The 25,033-nt window shown below is 37.3% G+C and overlaps 1 protein-coding gene across 1 annotated transcript in view; it reads right to left on the bottom strand.

Moving 5' to 3' along the window:
- Positions 1 to 5,144: 5,144 nt before the first annotated feature.
- Positions 5,145 to 25,033, bottom strand: part of LOC143235742 (uncharacterized) — a 103,938-nt gene continuing 84,049 nt past the window's right edge. Inside the window, exons 7-13 of the mRNA XM_076473948.1 lie at positions 22,957 to 23,126; positions 18,974 to 19,094; positions 7,336 to 7,455; positions 6,570 to 6,759; positions 5,924 to 6,010; positions 5,583 to 5,662; positions 5,145 to 5,236 (exon numbers count right to left, since the gene is read on the bottom strand). Coding sequence (XP_076330063.1) covers positions 5,145 to 5,236; positions 5,583 to 5,662; positions 5,924 to 6,010; positions 6,570 to 6,759; positions 7,336 to 7,455; positions 18,974 to 19,094; positions 22,957 to 23,126 — 860 coding nt within the window. The remainder of the gene's footprint in view (positions 5,237 to 5,582; positions 5,663 to 5,923; positions 6,011 to 6,569; positions 6,760 to 7,335; positions 7,456 to 18,973; positions 19,095 to 22,956; positions 23,127 to 25,033) is intronic.

Below are 25,033 nucleotides of genomic sequence, written 5' to 3'. Positions count from 1 at the left end.
TTCTTTCATGACGATATTTATAATAAAACAGCCCCTCTAGTACAGCGGTATGTCTCCGGATTTACAACGCTAAATCAGGGGTTCGATTCCCCTCGGTGGGCTGAGTAGATAGCCCTATGTGGCTTTGCTATAAGAAACACACAAAATAAAAATTAAGCAGTAAATTTAAGTGTTATCGTGAAGAAAAGTGTGTGTAATCTTAAAAAATACATATATAACACTGTTGAACCGTTTCTTATATTCCAGGTCAGGAAGCAGAAAACGCTTTTTTCAACTCTTTCGACTGTACAAAGAATAAATGATATTGGGTAGTAATAAACATTTATTTGTCTTTATGTGTTAAGGCCAAGTAGATAACGTATGTGTTAATATATATATAATTAGCACTTATTCACCACTTAAAACGTTTTAAACACTGATTCTATAAAATTAGTAATAGTAGGCCTAATTGTAATCTAATTTAAGCATTAGGCCTAAGACATAAAAATAACGTAAGGCTTAGCTAAAACACTAAATTTTATTTTGCTTTTGGCTACTACACAATGTCATGAAAATATTTGAATTAAACTATTTTGCTGTTATTTCAACGACATTATTAAAAAAATAAAAATACAAAAACAAACCTTTCTATCTTTCTAATAAATCAGCATGAATATTGAGCATGCAACATAAACACCATAATTGGCCTAACTGATAGTATTAGGTGATAATTTTGTTGCTAAGCGATGATGCATATCGTAAAGAATTACCAAAAAATAACTCAGCGTGAAAGCGATCTCAACAGTATGACAAAGGGAATAAGCCTTATATATCAGGTCATCTCATAAGTAATGTCCGAAAATTTAATACAGAAAGTACATCATCATTTCTGTCTTTGTAGAAAGTTTTAATAACTAAAATATTTAGTATGACGTGTATAAAAATGTTCAGACAAATAAAATAAACTAATCCAACTCAACTTTTACAGACCATTAATCAAATAAACCCTTATGAAGATGGATGTGTCTGAGGAGTACATTAAGTATATAATGCTTTATGAATTTAAAAAAGACAATAGTGCAGCAGAAACTACATGAAACATTCAAGGTGTTTATGGTGTGAAGTCTCTCAATGAAAGAAAATGTTGAAGGTGGTTTCAGAACTTCAGATCAGGTGACAACAGTTTAAGTGATGCATCACGTTCAGGTTGTACAGCTGAGTTTAATGATGACTTGCTGCTGGCTGCACTTAATGAAGATTGTGCTGTAACAGTTGAAGAACTAGCACAGAAGCTTAATAAAACAGTTCACTGTCATGTGAAACAGCTTGGAAAGGTGTCAAAACTTGGAAAATGGGTCCCTCATAATTTGACAGAAGCCAACCTAAGAGCAAGAGTGGACATTTACACTTCTCTGCACTCTTGTGAACGTAACTCACCTTTGTTGGACAGGTTAGTGACTGGAGATGAAAAATGGATATACTACAAAAATGTTAAGTGCTGCAGACAATGGCTCAGTGCATGTAAACTGGATAAAGCACAGCCCAAAATGGACCTCCACCCTAGGAAAGTCTTGTTAAGCGTTTGATGGGATAATGCTGGTATGATCCACTTTGAGTTGCTGCCACTTAATGTAACGATTACATTAGACTTCTACTGTCAACAGTTAGAGCACTTGAATGTTGCACTAAAAGAAAAGAGGCCTGCTTTGATCAGTCATAAAGGTGTTATGTTACACCAGGATAATGTACGGCCCCATATAGCAAGAATCACATCTGTAAAGATTGAATAGCTAGACTGGGAAAAACTTCCACATCCTCCTTATTCTCCAGACCTTGTTCCATCTGATTATTATCTATTCCAAAGTTTACAGAACTATCTTGATGGAAAAGGACTTGGAACACATGAAGATGTCAAAACTACCCTCTCTACATTCTTTTCCTCCAAACCCCAATAATTTTATAGAAGTGACATTCAGAAGCTTGTGAATCGTTGGCAGGAACTAATTAATAATAATGGAACACACATTATTGATTAAATAACATTAAAAGTGTTTGAAATCTTTTCTCTTTTTCTGAACCTAAAACCGGACATTACTTAAGGGATGACCTGATAGTTAGTGATGGTGTAGTAGCCACACATGACCTAAAGTTTGATGGTGTTTTCTCTCTCTCTCTAAAATGCAGTATCAAAAGAAGATGGATTAGTATATTTAATACGTAAAATATTTCCAGTTTCGTACAAACAAGACAGACTATCTTTCATCACGACAGTGACAACAGATAATAAAACTTTGGTTAAATGGATGAATCGATTGGAAAACAATAAACATACGAGCACACAGATAAACATGAATACCTACTGTAAATTATTTGGTTTTGCTCTATTTCCCACAAAGCCACTCGGGGACTATCTGCGCTAGCCGTCCTTCAGATAGAAGCTTCAGACTAAAGAGAACACAGCCATTCAATATCTCCCGCCGCCAACACTTGGACTCCGCTTGTCGACCGTATCAAGAAGGGTTCGACAACCTTTTTTATATTCGCGGGTCAATTTCCTACCAAACCTATAGTCTGGGGATTAAAGCTACATAATTGGGTTAAGTACGGTCACAATAGTTGTTTAATATAAAGCTTCCCACTGTCTACGATAGATCCTCAGTAAATTATATGGTGCTGAATGAATAGCTACCATTTCAAGATTCTTAGAACCGTGTTGGCCACGACTTTGTTTTGGAACTGAAGGATATCACAACAGTAAAGTATGTGGTCAGATCATCTTGGTCAGATACTGAAGGATCACTATAGTAAAGTATATGGTCTGATCATCTTGGTCAGATACTGAAGGATCACTATAGTAAAGTATGTGGTCAGATCATCTTGGTCAGATACTAAAGGATCACTATAGAAAGTATGTGGTCAGATCATCTTGGTCAGGTACTGAAGGATCACTATAGTAAAGTATGTGGTCAGATCATCTTGGTCAGATACTAAAGGATCACTATAGTAAAGTATGTGGTCAGATCATCTTGGTCAGGTACTGAAGGATCACTATAGTAAAGTATGTGGTCAGATCATCTTGGTCAGATACTAAAGGATCACTATAGTAAAGTATGTGGATGGATCATCTTGGTCAGGTACTGAAGGATTACTATAGTAAAGTATGTATATGGATCATCTTGGTCAGATACTAAAGGATCACTATAGTAAAGTATGTGGACGGATCATCTTGGTCAGGTACTGAAGGATCACTATAGTAAAGTACGTAGACGGATCATCTTTGTCAAACAGATACTGAAGGATCAGTAAAGCATGTGGACGGATCATCTCAGTCAGAAGGATATTAGCAAGGGATCACATGCATTTTTACTTACCTCGTTGAACAAGAAGGGCACATAAGCCCAACAGCTAATCACAACAAGTCACATGAACGTGGTTTGAAACTAAGCTGGAATATTATATACACTTTCATACTTTGGGGAGAGGTTTGACAAAACTGTTGGCGGTAGAAACAAAGAAAGTTGATCTCGTTGACTGCTTGTGCAACAAAATACCTGTTCCCGATACATTCTAACGTTCCTTACAGTAACATGTTTTATATTACTGGTACATTCCATCTTTAGATTTGAGAGTACATCATGATACAGAGTTTTAGTAGAAAATCCTAGCTCCAGTGAGAACTTGCATCTATCACCATAGCAACAGATCAATCTTCTCCATTCACCAAACGAATACCACGGTAACATAAATTAAACAGCCTAACCCTTGTTTAGAGTGGAAATGTGTGGGGGATTGATGGTTATATTTGTTGATGTAGCAAGTCTTATACCAACTTTCCATGAGCGAAATTTAATTACTGTTACGTTAAAGATAAACATGAACCGAAACTTAAAAAGAAGGAAAACATTATCTTACTATTTATTTCTCCCTAAACATTGTTGCCGTGGAAGTAAGAGAAAAAACAAACCCATCTTAACAACAGTTCCAAAGCTACAGTGTCATTTTATACTGGCCCGTCATTGCAAGTTGGGTTAAAGCGTTCAACTCGTAAACTGAGGGTCACGGGTTTGAATCCCCGTCGCACCAAATATGCTCGCCCTTTCAGCCGTTGGGGCGTTATAATGTTACCATCAATCCAACTATTCATTGGTAAAAGAGTAGCCCAAGAGTTGGCGGTGAGTGGTGATGACTAGCTGCCTTCCCTCTAGTCTTACACTGCTAAATTAGGGACAGCTAGCACAGATAGCCCTCGTGTAGCTTTGTGCGAAATTCAAAACAAATCAAACCAACCCATGGTGAAGCCTGATCATGACAACGTGTTAAACAGATGTATAACTTTATTCACGAGTTTTGCATCGTTTATTGAAATGTAATTTGTTTTAAGTACGTTCCTTCTTCAGTTTCGTCTCCGATTAATTGGTCAGTCGTGAACTTTAACAACAAACCAAAAAAGTTCCCAAAGAAATGTGTAAATAGGTCCACACCTGATCCTCATCTTTCTGTTAAACTTCGTCTACTATCTGTTGTTGTGTCCACTGTGAGGAATCGAGCCCCGAATTTTACCGCTGCAATTCCGTAGAATATCGTTGTCTCAACCTTTGTACATGTATTTATTTGATAATCCGAAGAACTATCAACATTTAAATACGTTTTTTTTTTATTTTTGTTGTGCTTTGTTAATACCGATATGTTTAAATTTTCGTTACGTCCGTCAGTGCAGGCCAGGTATAACCATGTAGTTAGGGCGGTGGGCTCGAAATCTGATGGCCACGGGTTCGAATCCCCGTTACAGTAAACATGCTCGCTACTTCAGCTGTGGGGATGTTATAATGTTTCGATCAATCCCACTATCCGTTGGTAAAAGAGTATCCTAAGAGTTGGTGGTGGGTAATGATAACCAGCTGCCTTCCCTCTAGTCTTTCACTGCTAAATTAGGGACAAGTAGCGCAGATAGCCCTAGTGTAGCTATGCACGAAATTTAAAACAAACAAAACCACGATCACCATCTTAATTTCACTTATATCTTTGTATCAATCTATGTGGTAGGACTTTCTCTAGTGGGATGCTAGCAATAAATAAATCTATCCATGTCTAGTATTCTATCATGACTGATTACTGTGTTTGAAGCGAGTAGTTTTGAAAACAATAATGAATGTTTCGTTTGTTTTCTATCCAATGGGCTCTCTGTGCTCTCCCCCATCACGAGGAATGAAACTAGGTTTCTTGCGCTGTAAATCTGCAGACACGTGACGCTGTGCCACTGGGGAGCAACAGAAATATAATACAGTCTAATAATCTGATGAAATTACAAACGCGAATCTGTGTAACAGATAGACAAACAAACAAAGCTTTCCACCAGATGGCGTTCATTTAAGTCAATATTTCCGGAGGTTATTCGACTGTTTACGGAGGGTTTAGTTGTTAGTGCTGTTCTAGAAATAAATTATTTGTCATCTTTACACAGGCAAAATAAAAATCAAGTAAAAAGTTCCTGTCATACTTGAACCACAACATTTAACTTCTTGGTTAAATAATTTACAATCTGTAAGTTCCTTTGGTAAACAATAACCAATATGGGAAATTTATGAGTGAAAACAAAAACTTACCAGCTTTTCTTGCCACAGTAGATGCGTTAAGTCCTTTTGGATTTGGATTTACTTTGAAAATAACTTGCTTCTTTTTAACTCTGCAGACAGAAATAAAACAGCCTGTTATACACAATAAACCTGATACAGGAGCTAGATAAGAATATAGTGTAAACCTCTTATTGGAATTAACTAGGACTATCAGATGATTTTAACATTTTGTTGAGAGTTATATATAGATTTTTGTACTTTGTAACAAAGTGCACAACAAACACACGATTTCCTTCTTCACAATGTGTTGTCTTAACACTGATCGTTCCATGTTAGAACTTCACATTTTAAACATATAATATTGTCTTTACCTGACATTTGAAAATGTTCCTCTTGGTAGATTGAGAAGTTTTTCTAGACGTTTCGCTAGATGTGAACCTTCCTCCATTGTCAAGGTGCTACGTAAAATAACAATCAACACCATTAGAAACCCTTTAACTATCACAGGTAAAGTCTGTTTTATAAAGTAAAAGCATTTGTTATCTATCCTGTTCAGACTCCATTGTGAAGCCAGTTTCTATAAAGTAAAAATGTTTATTTATATCCATACTTTTGAGGTCACAAAGTGAAGTCATTTTTGACAAAATTTCAAATATTTTACACGTCGATAGATATGTATTGATAATTATTGATTAGGATTTGAATTACAAATTGTTCCCCGAACCTAGGTAACTCATCATGTATGAAAATAATTGTCCACTAAAGATGTTTCCTATGTATTAGAATAAATTAGCCTTTGGCTGGTTTAGGTAATTCTTACCCTCGGTAAGAGTTAATGTACTGACTAGTTATATGTTATGGTACCTCATCAGTAATTCTTATGATTTACACTAATGATGGTTGTTTTTGGGGATCCTGTACCTAACGACTGTGTTAAAAAAAAACATAAAATCACAACAGTAACATTATTTAATAAGAACCATACAGGTTAAAAGCCTTTCAAATAGAATCACTTACCTGTCCATCAGCAAGTAAGCAAGACTTGAGTCAACTGCTTCGTACTGACCACCGCCGTTACCAATTGCATCAGCAATGACCGGCTTGAGGTGTCCCGATGGTGTGGATACAGTGGTGGAAATTGGGTAAGGCAACACTTCTGCAAGTGGCTCGTTTGTTTCGTTCTTGTCCACTTCACTTGTTTTCACAACTAAAACCAAAATCAAAGTTTTTAAGTCTGTAGTTGCTTTATTAAGTTACGTAGTGTTTTAAGTTCAAGACACACAGGATTGGTACTTTCAAACATCATTTTCAAGTGACACAACCAGATGTTAGCAGTAAGTACTGTTGTCCTGTCATTTAAGTACAATACCTAGAATTAATTCAAATGGAAAACGTTCTACAAGTACACTTGAAGTTCACTGGTGGATAAAATAACTACTTTCAGTATTAACATCAATGAAAGGTGATATCACTACTTTTAGTGTTAATCTCAGTGAAGGATAAAAGTATCACCCTTAGTTTTAAAATCACTTGTTATCATAACTCAAGTCGTTTCGTTCAGTTCCAAGCCTCTATTTCTGCTACCAAATACAGTTAATAAGTCTGATGAGTCCGTGCACACAAACAGACAAACATATAGAAGGTATTAATATTAACAAGCGAAGGTCGATGATTTTTTAAATCTATAATGATGCCATATACGGATAAGGTTTCCAATAATTACCCGTTTCAATAAGGATTATTGTTATGTCCTATTTTTTAAAATTCTCATAGGCTTAATTACCTTCAGACTCGTCCCTAAACACAAACTCCTCCGGTTTAATGTCTGTTGTCATGGAAACGGACGAGAGATGCGGATTAGACAGACTCTTGGTGACGAGCTGCTTCAAAGCTAGCTCGTTTTCTGAAAATTAATAGGTACGTAATTATATAGAATTATAACTCACAGTATACCTTACAACACAAAGAGAATTCTTAGAAACTGAATAGTGTTGGTTATTAAATACTTATAACTCACAGTATACCTTACAACACAAAGAGAATTCTTAGAAACTGAATAGTGTTGGTTATTAAATACTTATAACTCACAGTATACCTTACAACACAAAGAGAATTCTTAGAAACTGAATAGTGTTGGTTATTAAATACTTATAACATACAGTATACCTTACAACACGAAGAGAATTCTTAGAAACTGAATAGTGTTGGTTATTAAATACTTATAACATACAGTATACCTTACAACACGAAGAGAATTCTTAGAAACTGAATAGTGTTGGTTATTAAATACTTATAACTCACAGTATACCTTACAACATGAAGAGAATTCTTAGAAACTGAATAGTGTTTGCTATTAAATACTTATAACTCACAGTATACCTTACAACACGAAGAGAATTCTTAGAAACTGAATAGTGTTGGTTATTAAATACTTATAACTCACAGTATACCTTACAACACAAAGAGAATTCTTATAAACTGAATAGTGTTGGTTATTAAATACTTATAACTCACAGTATACCTTACAACACAAAGAGAATTCTTATAAACTGAATAGTGTTGGTTATTAAATACTTAAAACATACAGTATACCTTACAACACAAAGAGAATTCTTATAAACTGAATAGTGTTGGTAATTAAATACTTATAACTCACAGTATACCTTACAACATGAAGAGAATTCTTAGAAACTGAATAGTGTTGGTTATTAAATACTTATAACTCACAGTATACCTTACAACATGAAGAGAATTCTTAGAAACTGAATAGTGTTGGTTATTAAATACTTATAACTCACAGTATACCTTACAACATGAAGAGAATTCTTAGAAACTGAATAGTGTTGGTTATTAAATACTTATAACTCACAGTATACCTTACAACACAAAGAGAATTCTTAGAAACTGAATAGTGTTGGTTATTAAATACTTATAACTCACAGTATACCTTACAACATGAAGAGAATTCTTAGAAACTGAATAGTGTTGGTTATTAAATACTTATAACTCACAGTATACCTTACAACATGAAGAGAATTCTTAGAAACTGAATAGTGTTGGTTATTAAATACTTATAACTCACAGTATACCTTACAACACAAAGAGAATTCTTAGAAACTGAATAGTGTTGGTTATTAAATACTTATAACTCACAGTATACCTTACAACACGAAGACAATTCTTAGAAACTGAATATGGCTGGTTATTAAATACTTATAACATACAGTATACCTTACAACATGAAGAGAATTCTTAGAAACTGAATAGTGTTGGTTATTAAATACTTATAACTCACAGTATACCTTACAACACGAAGACAATTCTTAGAAACTGAATAGTGTTGGTTATTATATGCCTTTATTGTTTTCGTCTAAAGAAAAACGATACATTAGGACATTAGCTGCTGCTTTTTATGTGGATATCGGAGTTTTCAATATTGAATTTGACCCTGTTAAAAGTAACAGAACGTTCCAAAAAGTCAGTTGAACATGATGTCAGATTTCTGTTCAAAGTAATAAAATGTTAGAATCGGGATAACAAAGCACGTGTACTGTCTGTTGCCAAACACGAACTATTATTTCCTAGCGAACTACCCAACAAAAACGATAGAAACATCTTGAAAACCTGATCAAACAGACATTGGAACAGACGGTGTGTCCATTTTCTGTGATAGTTATTTTAAAACTTCATAGGGTGAAACTCGGTTCAACTGTTAACACGTTTGTGTTTATTCAAAAATAAACAGATACACAGATAACGGTACAGGTATTAATAACATACACACATGACGGAAATATGGCTATGTCACGGTACAGGTATTAATAAAATACACAGATGACGGAAATATGGTTATGTCACGGGATAGGTATTAATAACATACACAGATGACGGAGATATGGCTATGTCCCGCTACAAGTATTAATAACATACACACATGACGGAGATATGGCTATGTCACGGTACAGGTATTAATAACATACACAGATGACGGAGATATGGCTATGTCACGGTACAGGTATTAATAACATACACAGATGACGGAGATATGGCTATGTCCCGCTACAAGTATTAATAACATACACACATGACGGAGATATGGCTATGTCACGGTACAGGTATTAATAACATACACAGATGACGGAGATATGGCTATGTCGCGGTACAGGTATTAATAACATACACAGATGACGGAGATATGGTTATGTCACGGTACAGGTATTAATAACATACACACATGACGGAGATATGGCTATGTCACGGTACAGGTATTAATAACATACACAGATGACGGAGATATGGCTATGTCGCGGTACAGGTATTAATAACATACACAGATGACGGAGATATGGTTATGTCACGGTACAGGTATTAATAACATACACACATGACGGAGATATGGCTATGTCACGCTACAAGTATTAATAAGACACACAGATGACGGAGATATGGCTATGTCACGGTACAGGTATTAATAACATACACACATGACGGAGATATGGCTATGTCACGGTACAGGTATTAATAACATACACACATGACGGAGATATGGTTATGTCACGGTACAAGTATTAATAACATACACAGATGACGGAGATATGGTTATGTCACGGGATAGGTATTAATAACATACACACATGACGGAGATATGGCTATGTCACGGTACAGGTATTAATAAGACACACAGATGACGGAGATATGGCTATGTCACGCTACAAGTATTAATAACATACACACATGACGGAGATATGGCTATGTCACGGTACAGGTATTAATAACATACACAGATGACGGAGATATGGTAATGTCACGGGATAGGTATTAATAACATACACACATGACGGAGATATGGCTATGTCACGGTACAGGTATTAATAACATACACACATGACGGAGATATGGCTATGTCACGGTACAGGTATTAATAACATACACACATGACGGAGATATGGCTATGTCACGGTACAGGTATTAATAACATACACACATGACGGAGATATGGCTATGTCACGCTACAAGTATTAATAAGACACACAGATGAAGGAGATACAGCTATGCCACAGTACAAGTGTTAAATAAGATACACAAATAACGGAGATATGTAGGTATGTTACGGTACAAGTGTTAAATAGCATACACAGATAACGGAGATATGTAGGTATGTTATGCTCCACACATATTGCCTCGAAACGCTACACTATTACTTAATACTGTTATATAAGATTGTAAGTTACTACGATTTAGCTACAACAACCACTAAGATGTTCCAGCACCCCATGTGACACCACTAAACGTGTGCTGGGACATTTGAATGTGTGTTTCCAGTACATACATTCTGATTGGTTGTCGTGTTAATTATACAACTAAAATTCCACCAATAATAACGTATTTCTGAAGTACTGTAATGGAAAACAGGTTTAATTTAGTGAAATATTTTTATCACAAGTTAATGATTATACAATATAATTAGACGGACAGAAACAGCTACATATCTCAGTGTCGCGTTTATTTTGTTAAATTTAGCCCTAGCTACACAAGAGCTATAAACATTATCCGTGCCGGGTTTTGAACTGAAAAGAGGCAGCTAGCCAACACCAGGCTCTGCCAACATTGGAGCTATTTCGCCTGATCTATTAGTAAGATATTACTATAACTCTGGCAACACGACCACGGTCTCAAACGTGCAGAGTACCTTATCGAGGTAACGGGTTGCAAACCTTGGATTTTCGACTTTACCGTCTTAGAACGCCAATCAAATTCGTTAAAGGTATTTTTTAATATTTTTTAAGTCCACAAATAGAAAGGTCAGCATAAAAATCATGTATTCTAAACCATGTTAGTCTTTATATGTAATGATAAACGAACAAAAATATGTGAGCATTCAGAGAGTTACGACGCTTCGCGCGTTACTACCGCGGTTGTACACATATTAAACTCGAGAGCAGCGGTAAAACGCGTCTCCCTACGCAACAGTAGGAATCCAGTGCGTACGCTTGAATACTGAAGTGAACCTTGTCCGTGTCTTGGAAGTGCTGTTAATTAATAGGACCCTGCACAGCCTGGGTACTGCCGGGACTAATTATTATTTATGATTGAAGCTTAGTATTGTGTTCGCCAAGATGAGCAATTTGAAGGACAAAAAAAAAAAAAAAGCGCGTGAAGCGTGCTGCGATGACGAAAGCCGGTAATGAAAAACGTATGTATATATTATGAAATCTACGATAAGGCTTTGTCACTTTTGACTCTCATTTCCGAATTCAAATGAACTTGCTTAATAATCGTTCCCGTTAATAATGTTACCACGACGACTAAAACTTTAAATAATCATGTTGCTATGCTGTTGATGTAGTAATAACATAAAAACTTAATTGTTGTGACCTAGCTTTGAGAGGAGCTGAGAGATGTTTGTTTATCAAAAAAGCCCGAGAGTGGGTAGAAACGGAAAAGTGTCTTACAGCCACTAGTCTTGAGTGGATATTTTCGTATATCAAGAATATCGAAAACGAGATAACCCACGTTGTTTCGAGTTAGTGAGGAGTTATATTGAAGTGTACACTTTGTTAATATGCAGAACATACCAATAGTAACGGTTGATTAGTAACGTCATCGTTACAACTGTGCAAATAATAACAACGCGATATTAACAATAGAGTTGGCCCAGCATGGCAAAGTGGTTAGAGCACTCGACTCGTTACCTGAAGGTCGCGGGTTCAAATCTCCGTCATACCAAACATGCTTGCCCTTTCAGCCCTGTGGGCGTTATAATGATTCCATCAATCCCACTATTCGTTAGTAAAAGCGTAGCCCATGAGTTGGTGGTGGGCAGTGATGAGAAGCTGCTTTCTCTCTAGTCTTAAACTGCTAATTTAGAGATGGCTAGCGCAGATAGCCCTCGTAAAGCAATGCGTGAAAATTCCAAAAAACAAACAAACAACGGAGTTTAGTAACAGTTGCTATGCGATGAATGTCTTTACAGTACGTTAACAAATAGTTATATGGCCAAATGTGTATTTTGTATCGTTGGTTTTATATGACCTCAGTTGGTCTGCTGGTCATTTACAACAAATAAGCAAAGAAATATTAGTTAAAAATTACCAGCTGTCTTAAAGAGATGTAATGCATTAATAAGATTTTCGGCGCAGTTTTACCCGCTTCACAACAAAGATTCTGAAGGTGACTTTGCAGCCTTCTTCAACGAGTAATGCAAGCTTCTACGTTATAGGTGGCGCTATAATAACATCACACTCTGTATGGCTTACAAGTGGGTTTTTGAAAGCGTCTCTTGCATTATGGTTAAGTACACAGTTTACTTAGCAGAGTGGTTAAATACTACAAAAAACAAAATCGAATGTAATACATTAAGTTCAAACGAATCATGTTAATACATAGAATACTGAAAAGTACAGCAGTGCTCTGCTGAAAGAGCCGCCAAGATATACATTTCCAATTCTTCAGTTTGTTCAGCTCACTTTCAAATTTTACCGCACCGATAACTAACGAATAATGTTTACAGCGTGTGTCTAGCTATAACAAAAAATTTTAATGACTCAACAACGCATGCGTCTTCAGGGACGCGGAGGATCCTAATGGTAAAAAAATAGTAAGCCTATAAACTTTAATGTAACTTGGCAACCTGTTGAATTGGGGAAAAAAATAATTTGTTTCAAAATGGGCAATAAGTGAAGTTGTTGTGAGTGAAGATGTTGTGAGTGAAAGAATGAGTGAATTTTTTTTATCAGTTTTGGAAGATGTTTCTCAAGGTAAGTATATTTGACTGAAAGTTCCCTTACCCTACTAAAAAAAACATTTAATGGAACGTTACAATAAAAGTTTAGACTTTCTTATAAAGTGTGTTACACACCAGTCCACTTATGAACCTTTTCTCGGAACTATGGCATATTTCAAGTCAATTTTTTATTAAGTGCAATATGTTTCAATTTGTTCCTTTGTCAAAGATAAAGAGGCCTGAATTTCATAAAAACATTTTTTTTCTTTCTTTGCTTGACGTTTTATTATATTTTACAGAGTATCGTCTTTTTCTAAAATATTATTTAATCTTCCATTTTTAAACAGTCGTCTAAAATTCGAAGCTAAGATACGGAAGTTTTACCAACGCTTTTGGTACAAAGTTTGACAATTTTGACAACAACGTTTAATTATAAACAGATGTATTATTCAAATAATTTAGTTCTGTTTTGTTTGGAATTTCGCACAAAGCTACGCGAAGGCTATCTGCGCTAGCCGTCCCTAATTTAGCAGTGTAAGACTAGAGGAAAGGCAGCTAGCTAGTCATCACCATCCACTGCCAACTCTTGGGCTACTCTTTTACCAACGAAAAGTGGGATTGACCGTCACATTATAACGCCCCCACGGCTGGGAGGGCGAACATGTTTGATGCGAGGGGGATTCGAACACTTGACCCTCACGTCTTAACAGACTGGCCACCGGATCTAATTAATGTAATGTAAGTAAATGTAGTTTTCTGCTACAACTTGCAGTAATTCTACAAATAAAAAAAAATATTATTTTGATATATTTTGCATTTTTAATGATGGTTACGTGGTTGTTCAAATTGACCGACTTCACATAAAACAAAGGTAGTGAACATAGCAGATAATATGTGAATATTTATCGAAAAAATGTTAGAAATTTTTCTCGGAGGTTTCAAAAATTATAAAAAAGAAATCTGTTTTTGTGTGTTTTCTTACAGCAAAGCCACATTTGGTTATCTGCTGAGTCCAACGATGGAAATTGAAGCCCTGATTTTAGCGTTGTAAATACTTAGATATACCGCTGTACTAACGGGGGGCCTTTAGGTGGAGAAAAGTATTTTTAATCTTAGCATTAAAACTGCTTTACACTCGAAACAGTGACTACTTTGACTCCATACATTAAGCATTAATTTTTAACAATAATACACAATTAGAAAATCTGAATTTTTCTGTACAAAAGACTTGTTTCCTGAGAGGTCGCCAAATTTCATGATGATACATAAATCGTAGGGCCTGCAAGGCCAGGTGGTTAAGGCACTCAATTCGTAATCTGAGGGTCGCGGGTTCGAATCCGCGTCGCATCAAACATGCTCATCCTTTCAGTCATGGGGGCGTTGCAATGTGACGGTCAACCCCACCATTCATCGGTAAAAAAGTAGCCCAAGAGTTGGCGGTGGGTGGTGATGAGTAGCTGCCTTCCCTCTGGTCTTACACTGCTAAATTAGCGACAGCTCGCGCAGACAGCCCTCGCCTAGCTTTGCGCGAAATAAAAAACAACAAAAAACCCACACATACATAAATCGCATCGTATCGGACGAGGTGTCGATACATTTGTATAAAATAGTTATGCGAGACCTATACATAATACAGATCTAGTCATTGCCAAAGATAAACCACGGTCGGACGAGTATAATTTTATTTTTGTTTCTGAATGAAGGACGCATCACCATTCTTCTTTACTAATCGACTTATCGAGGCATAATAAGAAAACGTCTGAATATAAAATAAAAGTCAAACTGTAATCGTTTTAGTGCAGCTACAGTTTGTTTGTCTGTTGTTAAGCGCAAAGACTGAAGCATTGAGGGGAAGGGAAGCAATTACTGGAATTAGCAATACAGCAAACATCCATTATTACAAGGGTTTTGATGATTCCGTAAATGAAGCAACCTCCCCATATCTTACATACTTAGCATTCTTCCATACAGCTTCACAAGCTACAAGGAATAATAGATCTTTATTTATATTCGGAAGTCTGTCAGGCTGTGTAATTCACGGTTCAATTACAAACAGCACCACAGCTGACACTGAAGTTGGAATGCTTATGTATTAAAATTTTTTTTTTTTTGGTCAACATTCTTTTTAGTGATGAGGTCGTTTGTTTTTCTTGATGTTTTTTTTTAATTTCGCGCAAAGCTACTAGAGAGCTATCTGCGCTATCCGTCCCTAATTTAGCAGTATAAGACTACAGGGAAGGCAGCTGGTCATCGCCACCCACCGCCAACTCTTGGGCTACTCTTTTACCAACGAATAGTGGGATTGACCGTAACATTATAACGCACTCAATGCTGAAAGGGCGAGCATGTTTGGTGCCACCGGGATTCGAACCCGCGACCCTCAGACTACGAGTCGAACGCCTCAACCCACCTGGCCATGCCGGGCCTGGTATTCTATCAACATCGTTTAGAACAATCAACTTAATGAGAATCGACAATTAAGACGACCCGCTAAGAAGTACCAGTGTTTTTACTAATTGCGAGGTACCTCATCACGTCAATACAAACGAAAAAGTAGCATCTTATTGGCGAAAAAAAATCAGTAAGGCGTGGCTTCAAATATACAGAAAAAAAAGTAAAATTTATATTGGTTTAATTTTGGCCTACGTAATCAATTGAAGGATGGTACCTTTCTTACACGGCTAATCCTCAGTGTAGGCGGATATGCGTCCCCGAATATCCACCCAGAGACAAATACGCAACGGAAACGGAAACCTAAGAATGTGCACTGCATATGAAAATTACAATTTTATAATTGGATGAAGTTGTAGGTAAGCCGAATTGGCAAATTCTACTTACTGGATCTTTGGTATGAATTACAAGTCTTTTCAGTAAGGGTTTCGCCTTATTTGAATGTAAAATCATATCTTACTACTCAAGAGCTGTGATTAATATACCCCCACTTTCTCAGCTGAGATATGTAAATACTTTACTAGACTTGTTGGCTTTAGCCTAAAACCACATTAGGCTATCTGCTGTGTCCACTGCGACGAATCGAACCCCGGATTTTAGCGCTTACACTATGATAACGTTACTCGTTCCAATGCTAATGTTCACGTATGCTTCTCACTTGATGCAATTTAACGCAGCGGTTCGTGTGACGTCACAGAAAAGTCGAAACACACTCGTATCTGGTGTTTCAAAACAAATCAAACTCGTGGCAGAAATTTAGGGTTAGAAATCTTTCAAAAAATCTCAAAACGATTTCGGGGCCTAAAAGATAACCCGGAATGGCCAGAAACTTCTGCGTCTCTGGTGTTTATTTTGTTTTTAAATTTCAAGTTGGAGGACACACGGGGTCAGTGACCCAAAAGTCAGACAAAGTGAGCTCTGATCCAGAAATAGAAAAAAGGGTAACAAGACAGCTGCACATGTCCGAATATCAGGATTACTTTAACAGTACAACTCCTACAAAGCTTAGGAGCGTATGTCGTAGCACATGCAGGCTTGAACCTTGGACCTTTTTATAAGTAGCTATACACACTAACAAGAGGACCACAAGTGATCCACACTTTTACGTAAATGATCATATACATAATGTGTACTAAACACACATCAAGAAATCAGCCATTTTTAACACTTGTAAACCTGACGTCTAAATATCTTGTAGTTTTACAACAGTCGCGATTTCTCTGGACCATGTAGCGTTACAACAGTCACGGCTTCTCCGGATCATGTAGCGTTACAACAGTCACGGTTTCTCCGGATCATGTAGCGTTACAACAGTCACGGTTTCTCTGAACCATGTAACGTTACAACGTCACGGTTTCTGTGAACCATGTAATGTTACAACAATCACGTTTCTATGGGCCGCGTAGCATTACAGCAGTCACGTTTCTGTGGACCATTCAGTGTCAGAGCAGTCACGGTTTCTCTGGACTATGTTTTACTACACTGAATTAATAAATGTTTGAATTAGCTATGATTTTACCACAGAAATCCTGGATAAATTACTGACATTAATTACTTATTATAAAGCGACGAGTTTTACAACTGGAGGAATATAATACCTCGATGTAAACAGTCTTAGCTAGTCTCAGAAACAATAGAACGATACACCCAAAAAAAACTGTATTTTTAGTATAGAACAAATTAGAGAACATTCTTACAGTGGCGTAGCTAGGGTTTTCAGCGCCCGGGGACAAAGTCAGTTTTCGCGCCCCCTCATGACAAAATGTAAGCCATAAATCCTAATTATGTAACATCAATTTGCCTCCCCCCCCGATGCTGCGCCCGGGGACAGATGTACCCCCTTGCCCCCCCTAGCTACGCCACTGCATTTTTATTTCCATACAACACACTCTGTCTCACTAAACCAACTGCTCATTTTAACACCAAATCTCACAAAGTTTGTCTTGCCACACTCCTATTACCACCTTTTTATCTGGTAATATCATCTTGCAATACACGTGTGGCACAGACACATGTCCAAATCAGTCCAAATTACTAAAAAAAAAAAAGAAAAGAAAAAAAAAAAAGACGAACCTCTCATTAAATTTGTAATAACGTGAACCGAAACACTGGAGACGCTTCGAGCACATAATGATGGGGTCTGTGACACTAATAACAAAGGAACTGTTTAATTAATCTAATTATCGCTCGTGCATCAAACACTGCTTAATTCAAAGAGACCCACATCGAGGCGATGCGTAAAATTGAAGATTAGGTCTCGTTGGCTGAATGGTAATCATGTTTGACACTAAACAGAACCACTGTTTCAGTAGGTCAGCTGAAAGGAATCCGAAGGCTTAGTTATCAGTTGAATAAACAAAACGCTTGCTTATTGTGTATCTGTTCAACTTCATCTCAGCAAACAAAACGAACCACTAATATTCACTGCAGAACAATTTTCATACTAACTGGTATCCGGGGGAGTCGGTGATAAGTCTGTGGGCTCATAATGCTAAACAATAAGGTTCGATAATAGCGGTGGACAGACACAGACGGTCCAATGTGTAGCTTTGTGTTTTCAAGTCCAGAGAAATATTTTTAAAAACTTCATAGAATAAACAAAATAATTTGAATTTGGTAAAACAAATGGACTGATTTGGTTTGTTTATTTGTTTTTGAATTTCGCGCAAAGCTATTCGACGGCTAGCGCAGATAGCTGTCCCTAATTTAGCAGTGTAAAACTAGAGGGAAGGCAGCTAGTGATCACCACCCACTGTCAACTCTTGGGCTACTTTTTTTGCTAACGAATAGTGAGATTGACCATCACATTGTAATGCCCCCACGGGTGAAAAGGCGAGCATGTTTGGTGTGACCCGCGATCCTCAGATTTCGAGTCAAGCGCCTTTAACCACCTGGCCAGCTCTAATCTGACCAAGGTATACATTTTAAGAGATCTAAAAATGGCAAACAGCAAACTATCTAGTTTCCATAAGGCAGGAAAACAAAGTTACATGTATCTAACCATGAGTCTTATTGGTTAATACGTTAACGAAAGTAGCTTTTCGTACGCATACTTCACTTCACCATCTTTTTCTCTTAAAAAAAATTAAAATCTTTGAAGTTTCACATACACATTTTTCTAAAATGATTTAAAAATTTTTAAAGTCAAATTTTGGTAAATATTTTGCCTCGGAAATTATTTTATATTAATCTACGCTAACACGTTTTAGATTAAAAAACAAACAACAAATTCCTAGCATCTACTCACCTACAGCGTAGTGGGAAAATGGCGGATGCTGACCAGTAGCGACACCTGAGGTTAGTGAGGGGAAACTATTTTCTCCACCGATTCTGAGAGCTTTCATAATATCACTTGGAATTACAATGTCCTGGGCAAAAACAACAGAACAAAACTGAGAGATATATCGGTTTTTCTAACAAGTAAATTACTTACAAACTTTTATAATGTAATAAAAAAGAACGAATACAATTAACGAAAAAAACAATAATGTTATCCAAATTAATCAACTATGAATGAGCCTGTATATTGTTTGTTTGTTTTGAATTTCGCGCAAAGCTATTCAAGGGCTATCTGCGCAGAAAAGGTAGCTAGTCATCACCACCCACCACCAACACGTGAGCTATTCTTTGACAACGCATAGTGGGATTGACCATCACGTTATAACGACCCCACGGCTGAAAGGGCGAGCATCTTTGGTGCGACGGAGATTCGGATTGGAACCCGCGACCCTCAGGTTATGAGTCGAACGCCTTAACACATTTGGCCATGCCGGGTCGAGCCTGTAATATACAAAAAGCCGAGTTTATAATACTGTTTATTATATATGTAAAAACGAGTTGTTTTTACATATATATTTTTTCTTTACAAGTGGGTTTTCTCGTCATCACTGAATACTGTTTATTGCCTATATTGTTAGGACAGAGCTAAACAATGGACTAATTGCCCTCTCTTCGTCCAGGTGAATCGAACCATGAATTTTAGCTTTTAAAACGTCGAAACATATCGTCTTTTCATGATTATTTCTCCACGTTCACGGAATTCTGGGACTTTTATACAGACACCGAGGAATTTCCAAGACTATTTTAAGTTTATTGAAGTTTCGGTTTGTTCTTAGAAATAGCGCAAAACAGCGTTGAAAATATTACCCACTGTCAACATTCACGTCTCTCCACACACATAAATCAGCAGCCCCCTGTAGTACAGCTGTATGTCTACGGACGTTACCCGCTGAGACAGCGAAAGATATCGAAACTAGGTTTCTAGCGTTGTAAGTCCGCAGAGATGTGTGTTTCTCTTATAGCAAAGCCGCATCGGGCTATCCGATTTGTCCATTTAGGGGAATCGAATCTCTGATTTTAACGTTGTAAATCCGTAGACCTTTCGCTGGACTACCTGTACTCTGCCCATTGTGTAGCCTTGTGCTTAATTAGAAACAAACAAACGGTTAAAGTTACCGATCATTAATTATTATTTGAATTTTTTTAAACTATTAACTATCTCTTGGTTCAGTTCTTTGGACACAGTAAGGTATATGGTGTTTGTACCGCCAATTTTAATTTTTTTGGATTTCATAACAGTCCCCCAGAAAATAAATTTCCAGACTTGCTACGGTTCAAGTTACCCAAGTGGACAAGGAGCAGGTATCCCAGTGTGTAGCTTTGTACTATAAAAAAAAAAACAGAAAGAAAATAGACAAGGAGGTCTCTCGAATCGAAGTCATATGACCTACAACAGGTAATATTCAAGAAACTGTACACTGTTGAGTCGAGCGCAGACCACTGGTTAGCGATTAAATGTGGAACTGAGGTTCGCGCACTGCACTTTGGGATAGAGAATATGATGTAACAGTTAAAGCCCACCATCTTATCTAACAAAGTAGTCAGAGTTGTCAGTGGGAGGTGTTCAGTACGTCTTCCCTCTAGTCCAGTAGTTCTCAAAGTGTAGTCCAGCGTCCACTGGTAGTCCATGAAATGGTCCAAAACTTAAGTTACCGGTGCGCAACGTCACGGCTAAGGCCGTATAAGAGAACAGAAGAGATAGGGTGGGTTTACCTATAGGTGGTCTGCGGGATTTTTTGTCCCACCGAAGTGGTTTGGAAGCGAAAAACTATGAAAAATGTCGGGCTGTCTAAAAACATTTGACCACCAGGGTTTACACAGGAAAGGTTTTGTTTGTTTGGTTTTTTGAATTTCACACAAAGCTACTTGTGTGCAATCTGCGCTAGCCGTCCCTAATTTAGCAGTGTAATACTAGAGGGAAGGCGGCTAGTCATCACCACCCACCGCCAACTCTTAAGCTACTCTTTTACCAACGAATAGTGGAATTGACCGTCATATTATAACGCCCCCACGGCTGAAAGGGCGAGCATGTTTAGCGCGACGGGGATGCGAACTCGCGACACATTAAAGAGACGTGAACCATAGATTTTTGAATTTACATTCCAGACAAGCAACTGCTAGGTCACGGCCGGTCATTTTTGTGTTTGTAACTTCATCTTAGAACTATTCGATTATAATTTTCAAAGAAAAGAATATTATGATAAAGAGGGCGTTAAAACTGTTAATCAGAAGCAGTTAATAAAGATTAACATCCTATAATTTTTTAAACAATCGCCACAGTAAAATTTAGCACGACCTAAATAACGTGGCACATTCTTGCAAGGTTTGTATATGCATTACGAAGCCACTAAGTTCATCTTCTGCTGATCCGTCAGTAGCACTTTAACACCCACGATAAAAAGATGTTCAGTCACACTTATAACGCACCCACAAGTCAAACTGTGGATAATATTTTGCGGTAACTCGGTTCACTAGCTCCGAAACTGGTATATGTATCTACTTCACAGGGTATGGATGGATCTTCACCAAACCTAATATGGAAATTCTACGTTCATTAGGCCCATGGAAACATACGAACACGTTTCCGTCTTACGATTTATATGGGTACTGTTTTACCACGATGTCTCTCCTGGGTCCGAGGATGATACCTACACATGTCCAGTGTTGCTGTTTTTACGGACGTTCTTACATTTCTCACACTTACATATACATACGCGTGTGTGTGTGTGTTTTCGTATAGCAAAGCCACCTCGAACCCCTGATTTTAGCGTTGTAAATCCGTAGACTTACCACTGAACTAGCGGGGGGCTACATATAACAGAAGCAACTTTTCATGTCCCAAGGTAACCTTTCATTAAACATATATTTGCATAATTTCCATCCACGAAACGAATATTTTAGCTAGTTACTCATATAAATAATAAATATTTAGAAATGTGGCGGATGAACGGAAACTAGTAATGACTCGTATAATATGGTCAGTTAAACGTAATCCCAAACACTCTTCAACCAAAACTATTTAGATTTTTCCTACGTGATACGTCATTTGACTTACATTGCACTGCATTATACGACTGACTGTATTTTATTACAGTATCGTATTCCAGCGTATCAACTGCTCGCTGATGGTGGAAGGTTAAACGTTCCAGAACGTTATTTCTTTAAATACATTATTATAATGTTTCATGGCGTTTTTTCTTTCAGGCCACCTTCGCTAGTACAGCGGTAAGTCTACGGATTTATAACGCTAAAATCAGGGGTTCGATTACCCTCTGTGGGCTCAGCAGATAGCCTGATATGGCTTTGCTATAAGAAAAACACAAACACCTTCTTTCAATGCACTGTTTCAATTAAATAATTATCTATTTATTTTCATCACTGATTTGTGTATTTGTTTATTTTTGAATTTCGCGCAAAGCTACTCGAGGGCTATCGGCGCTAGCCGTCCGTAATTTAGCAGTGTAAGACCAGAGGGAAGGCAGCTAGTCATCATCACCCACCGCCAACTCTTTTATTAACGAATAGTGGGATTGACAGTCACATTATAATGCCCTCAGGGCTGAAAGGTCGAGCATGTTTGGTGCGACGAGGATTCGAACCCGTGACACTCAGATTACGAGTCGGACGCCTTAACCCATCTGGCCATGTTGAGCCCTTCATCAGAGATACTTGTTGTTGATTAGAGTAAGCTTTAAGTTATGAAAAGAAATTAAATGTTTCACATATATTTGGTTATATGTGTTTCCACTTTACCACTTGAAGAGATATCTCAAGCAAACAATAATACCCTTTCCTTACGAGGTCTTTTGAAACGTCACCCAAAACGTTTAAAAACTTCGTTCTCGCCAAAATATTTTTATCATGCAATAAAAAAAAAAAAAAAGTCCTTACATTTCGGTTTCCCGTTTCCGACGAGTCAGGCTCATGAACATAATAAGCCGGACCTGGTTTCTTTGCATCGTAGCGCATCGGCCGCTCAAATTCGTCTTTAAATTTCTCTACCGGATCCTGTTCTATTTCCGGGTTTCCATTGTCTACTGCATTTATATGTTCTCCGAGTTCTATGTGATAAAAATGTTACTTTGAAAAATGTTCCAAAATATTTGTCTATACACGTTTCATGTTAGAGTAAAACTCAAAAGCCCCCGGATTGCAAACGCATATGAAAAAATTATTACTTTTAGAGACACGAAACAGTGTTAAGTTAAATTTAACATTTAAAAAAGAAAACGTAATCGTAAGGGAAAAAAAACCATTATAGTACGAAGTAAAATCGATAACAAAACAGTTCTACCAGGAACAATGTCTGATCCGAACTACTTGTTTCAACATTCACAGCGTTTCAGGTTGGCATGCCCTTCATCTGGTTGTTTTAGAACTGAATCCAGAGACAAGTTACGTCATATACGTAAAAAAAACAAAAAACATTACGGTACAAAATAAAAATGGAATAGAGATGAAATGTATCTTAGTACTATGAGTATCCGTTGTGTAGGAATACATCTACAGACACTACAAACTAGTTCCCTTTCACGTTTATCGCTGGTCAGTTTATATTGCCCTAAGCGCGTGACACAGTTTACCTTTGCTTGAATTATCCGATATATATTAATATATATATTCGAAACATGAATATAAAAATTTCTATTCGCGCGTGATAGCTGGTGAGGTTTTCAGTATCTATTAACTGTCGTGTTTGTTTGTTTGTTTTGGAATTTCGCATAAAACTACACGAGGACAATCTGCGCTAGCCGTCTCTAATTTTGCAGTGCAAGGCTAGAGAGATGGCAGGTAGTCATTACCGCCCACCATCAACTCTTGGGCTACACTTTTACCAACGAATAGTGGGATTGTCCGTCACATTATAACGCCCCCACGGCTGAAAGGGCGAGCATGTTTGGTGCGACGGGGAGTCAAACGCCTTAACCCACCTGGCCATGGCGGGCCATACAGTTTTTGTAATATATACACATAGACTAATATAAAGCTATTTAAGTCTGACGCACTACTTGTACTGTTATTCACTAGATTAGTCTTACTACAACAAGCATACACGTACGGTTTATATTCCTTAATGGAAAATTATAATTTTGACAAATTTGTGGAAATTCAGCTTGTTTGTTTGTTTGTTTTGAATTTCGCACAAAGTTACACGAGGGCCATCTGTGCCAGCTGTCCCTAATTTAGCAGTGTAAGACTAGAGGGAAGGCAGCTAGTCATCAACATGTTAGCCCTTTCAGGCGTGTGGGGGTTATAAGGTGACGTTCAATCTCCCTGTTCGTTAGTAAAAGAGTATCCCAACAGTTGGAGGTGAGTGCTGATGACTTGTCCTACACTGTTAAATTAGGAATGGCTATCGAAGATAGTACTCGTGTAGCTAGGAGAGACATTGAAAAACAAAACAAACAAACAAAGGTTCTCAATCGCATTTAGATCAGGATGTTCACTAGACCAATCCAGAACCTTGAGGTTATTCTTTTCTAACCTTTCTGAAGTTGATTTTCATGTGTGATATGGATCTTTGTTGTTTTGGGAAAATCCAGTTGCATTAACCGGTTTTGCATTTGACGATTTCAAGCGATTGGTCAATATTCTTTGGTTTGTTACGGAATCCATTGCACCATGTATAAGAACAAGGCTTACCATTAGATCAAAAAGAGTCTTGTAAAAGGATATATTGTCGTCTCCATTCTGGACAGTATGTAGGTTGTTTACCCTGTTTGTTCTTTACAAGACCTTTAACAAATACGCCCACCAACAGCATGACCCAACATCTAGACCTGTGCTTCATCAAGGTTTGAGTGGAACTAGATTCCATCATCCAAGTACTATTCTCCAAACTTTTCTCAACTGTCCTTGAGATATTTCCTTTAACCTGCAACCATGGAAACATTCACCATGCAAGAACGCTTGAATTGGAAGCCTCAGTTCCACTTCCAGACAATTTACTACGAATACGATGAACAGC

Source organism: Tachypleus tridentatus, chromosome 12 (assembly GCF_004210375.1).
Source record: "Tachypleus tridentatus isolate NWPU-2018 chromosome 12, ASM421037v1, whole genome shotgun sequence".
NCBI classification, from domain to species: Eukaryota; Metazoa; Arthropoda; class Merostomata; order Xiphosura; family Limulidae; genus Tachypleus; species Tachypleus tridentatus.
The sequence above is the reverse complement of the archived record's forward strand: the minus strand, read 5'-3'. Positions and strand labels throughout refer to the sequence as shown.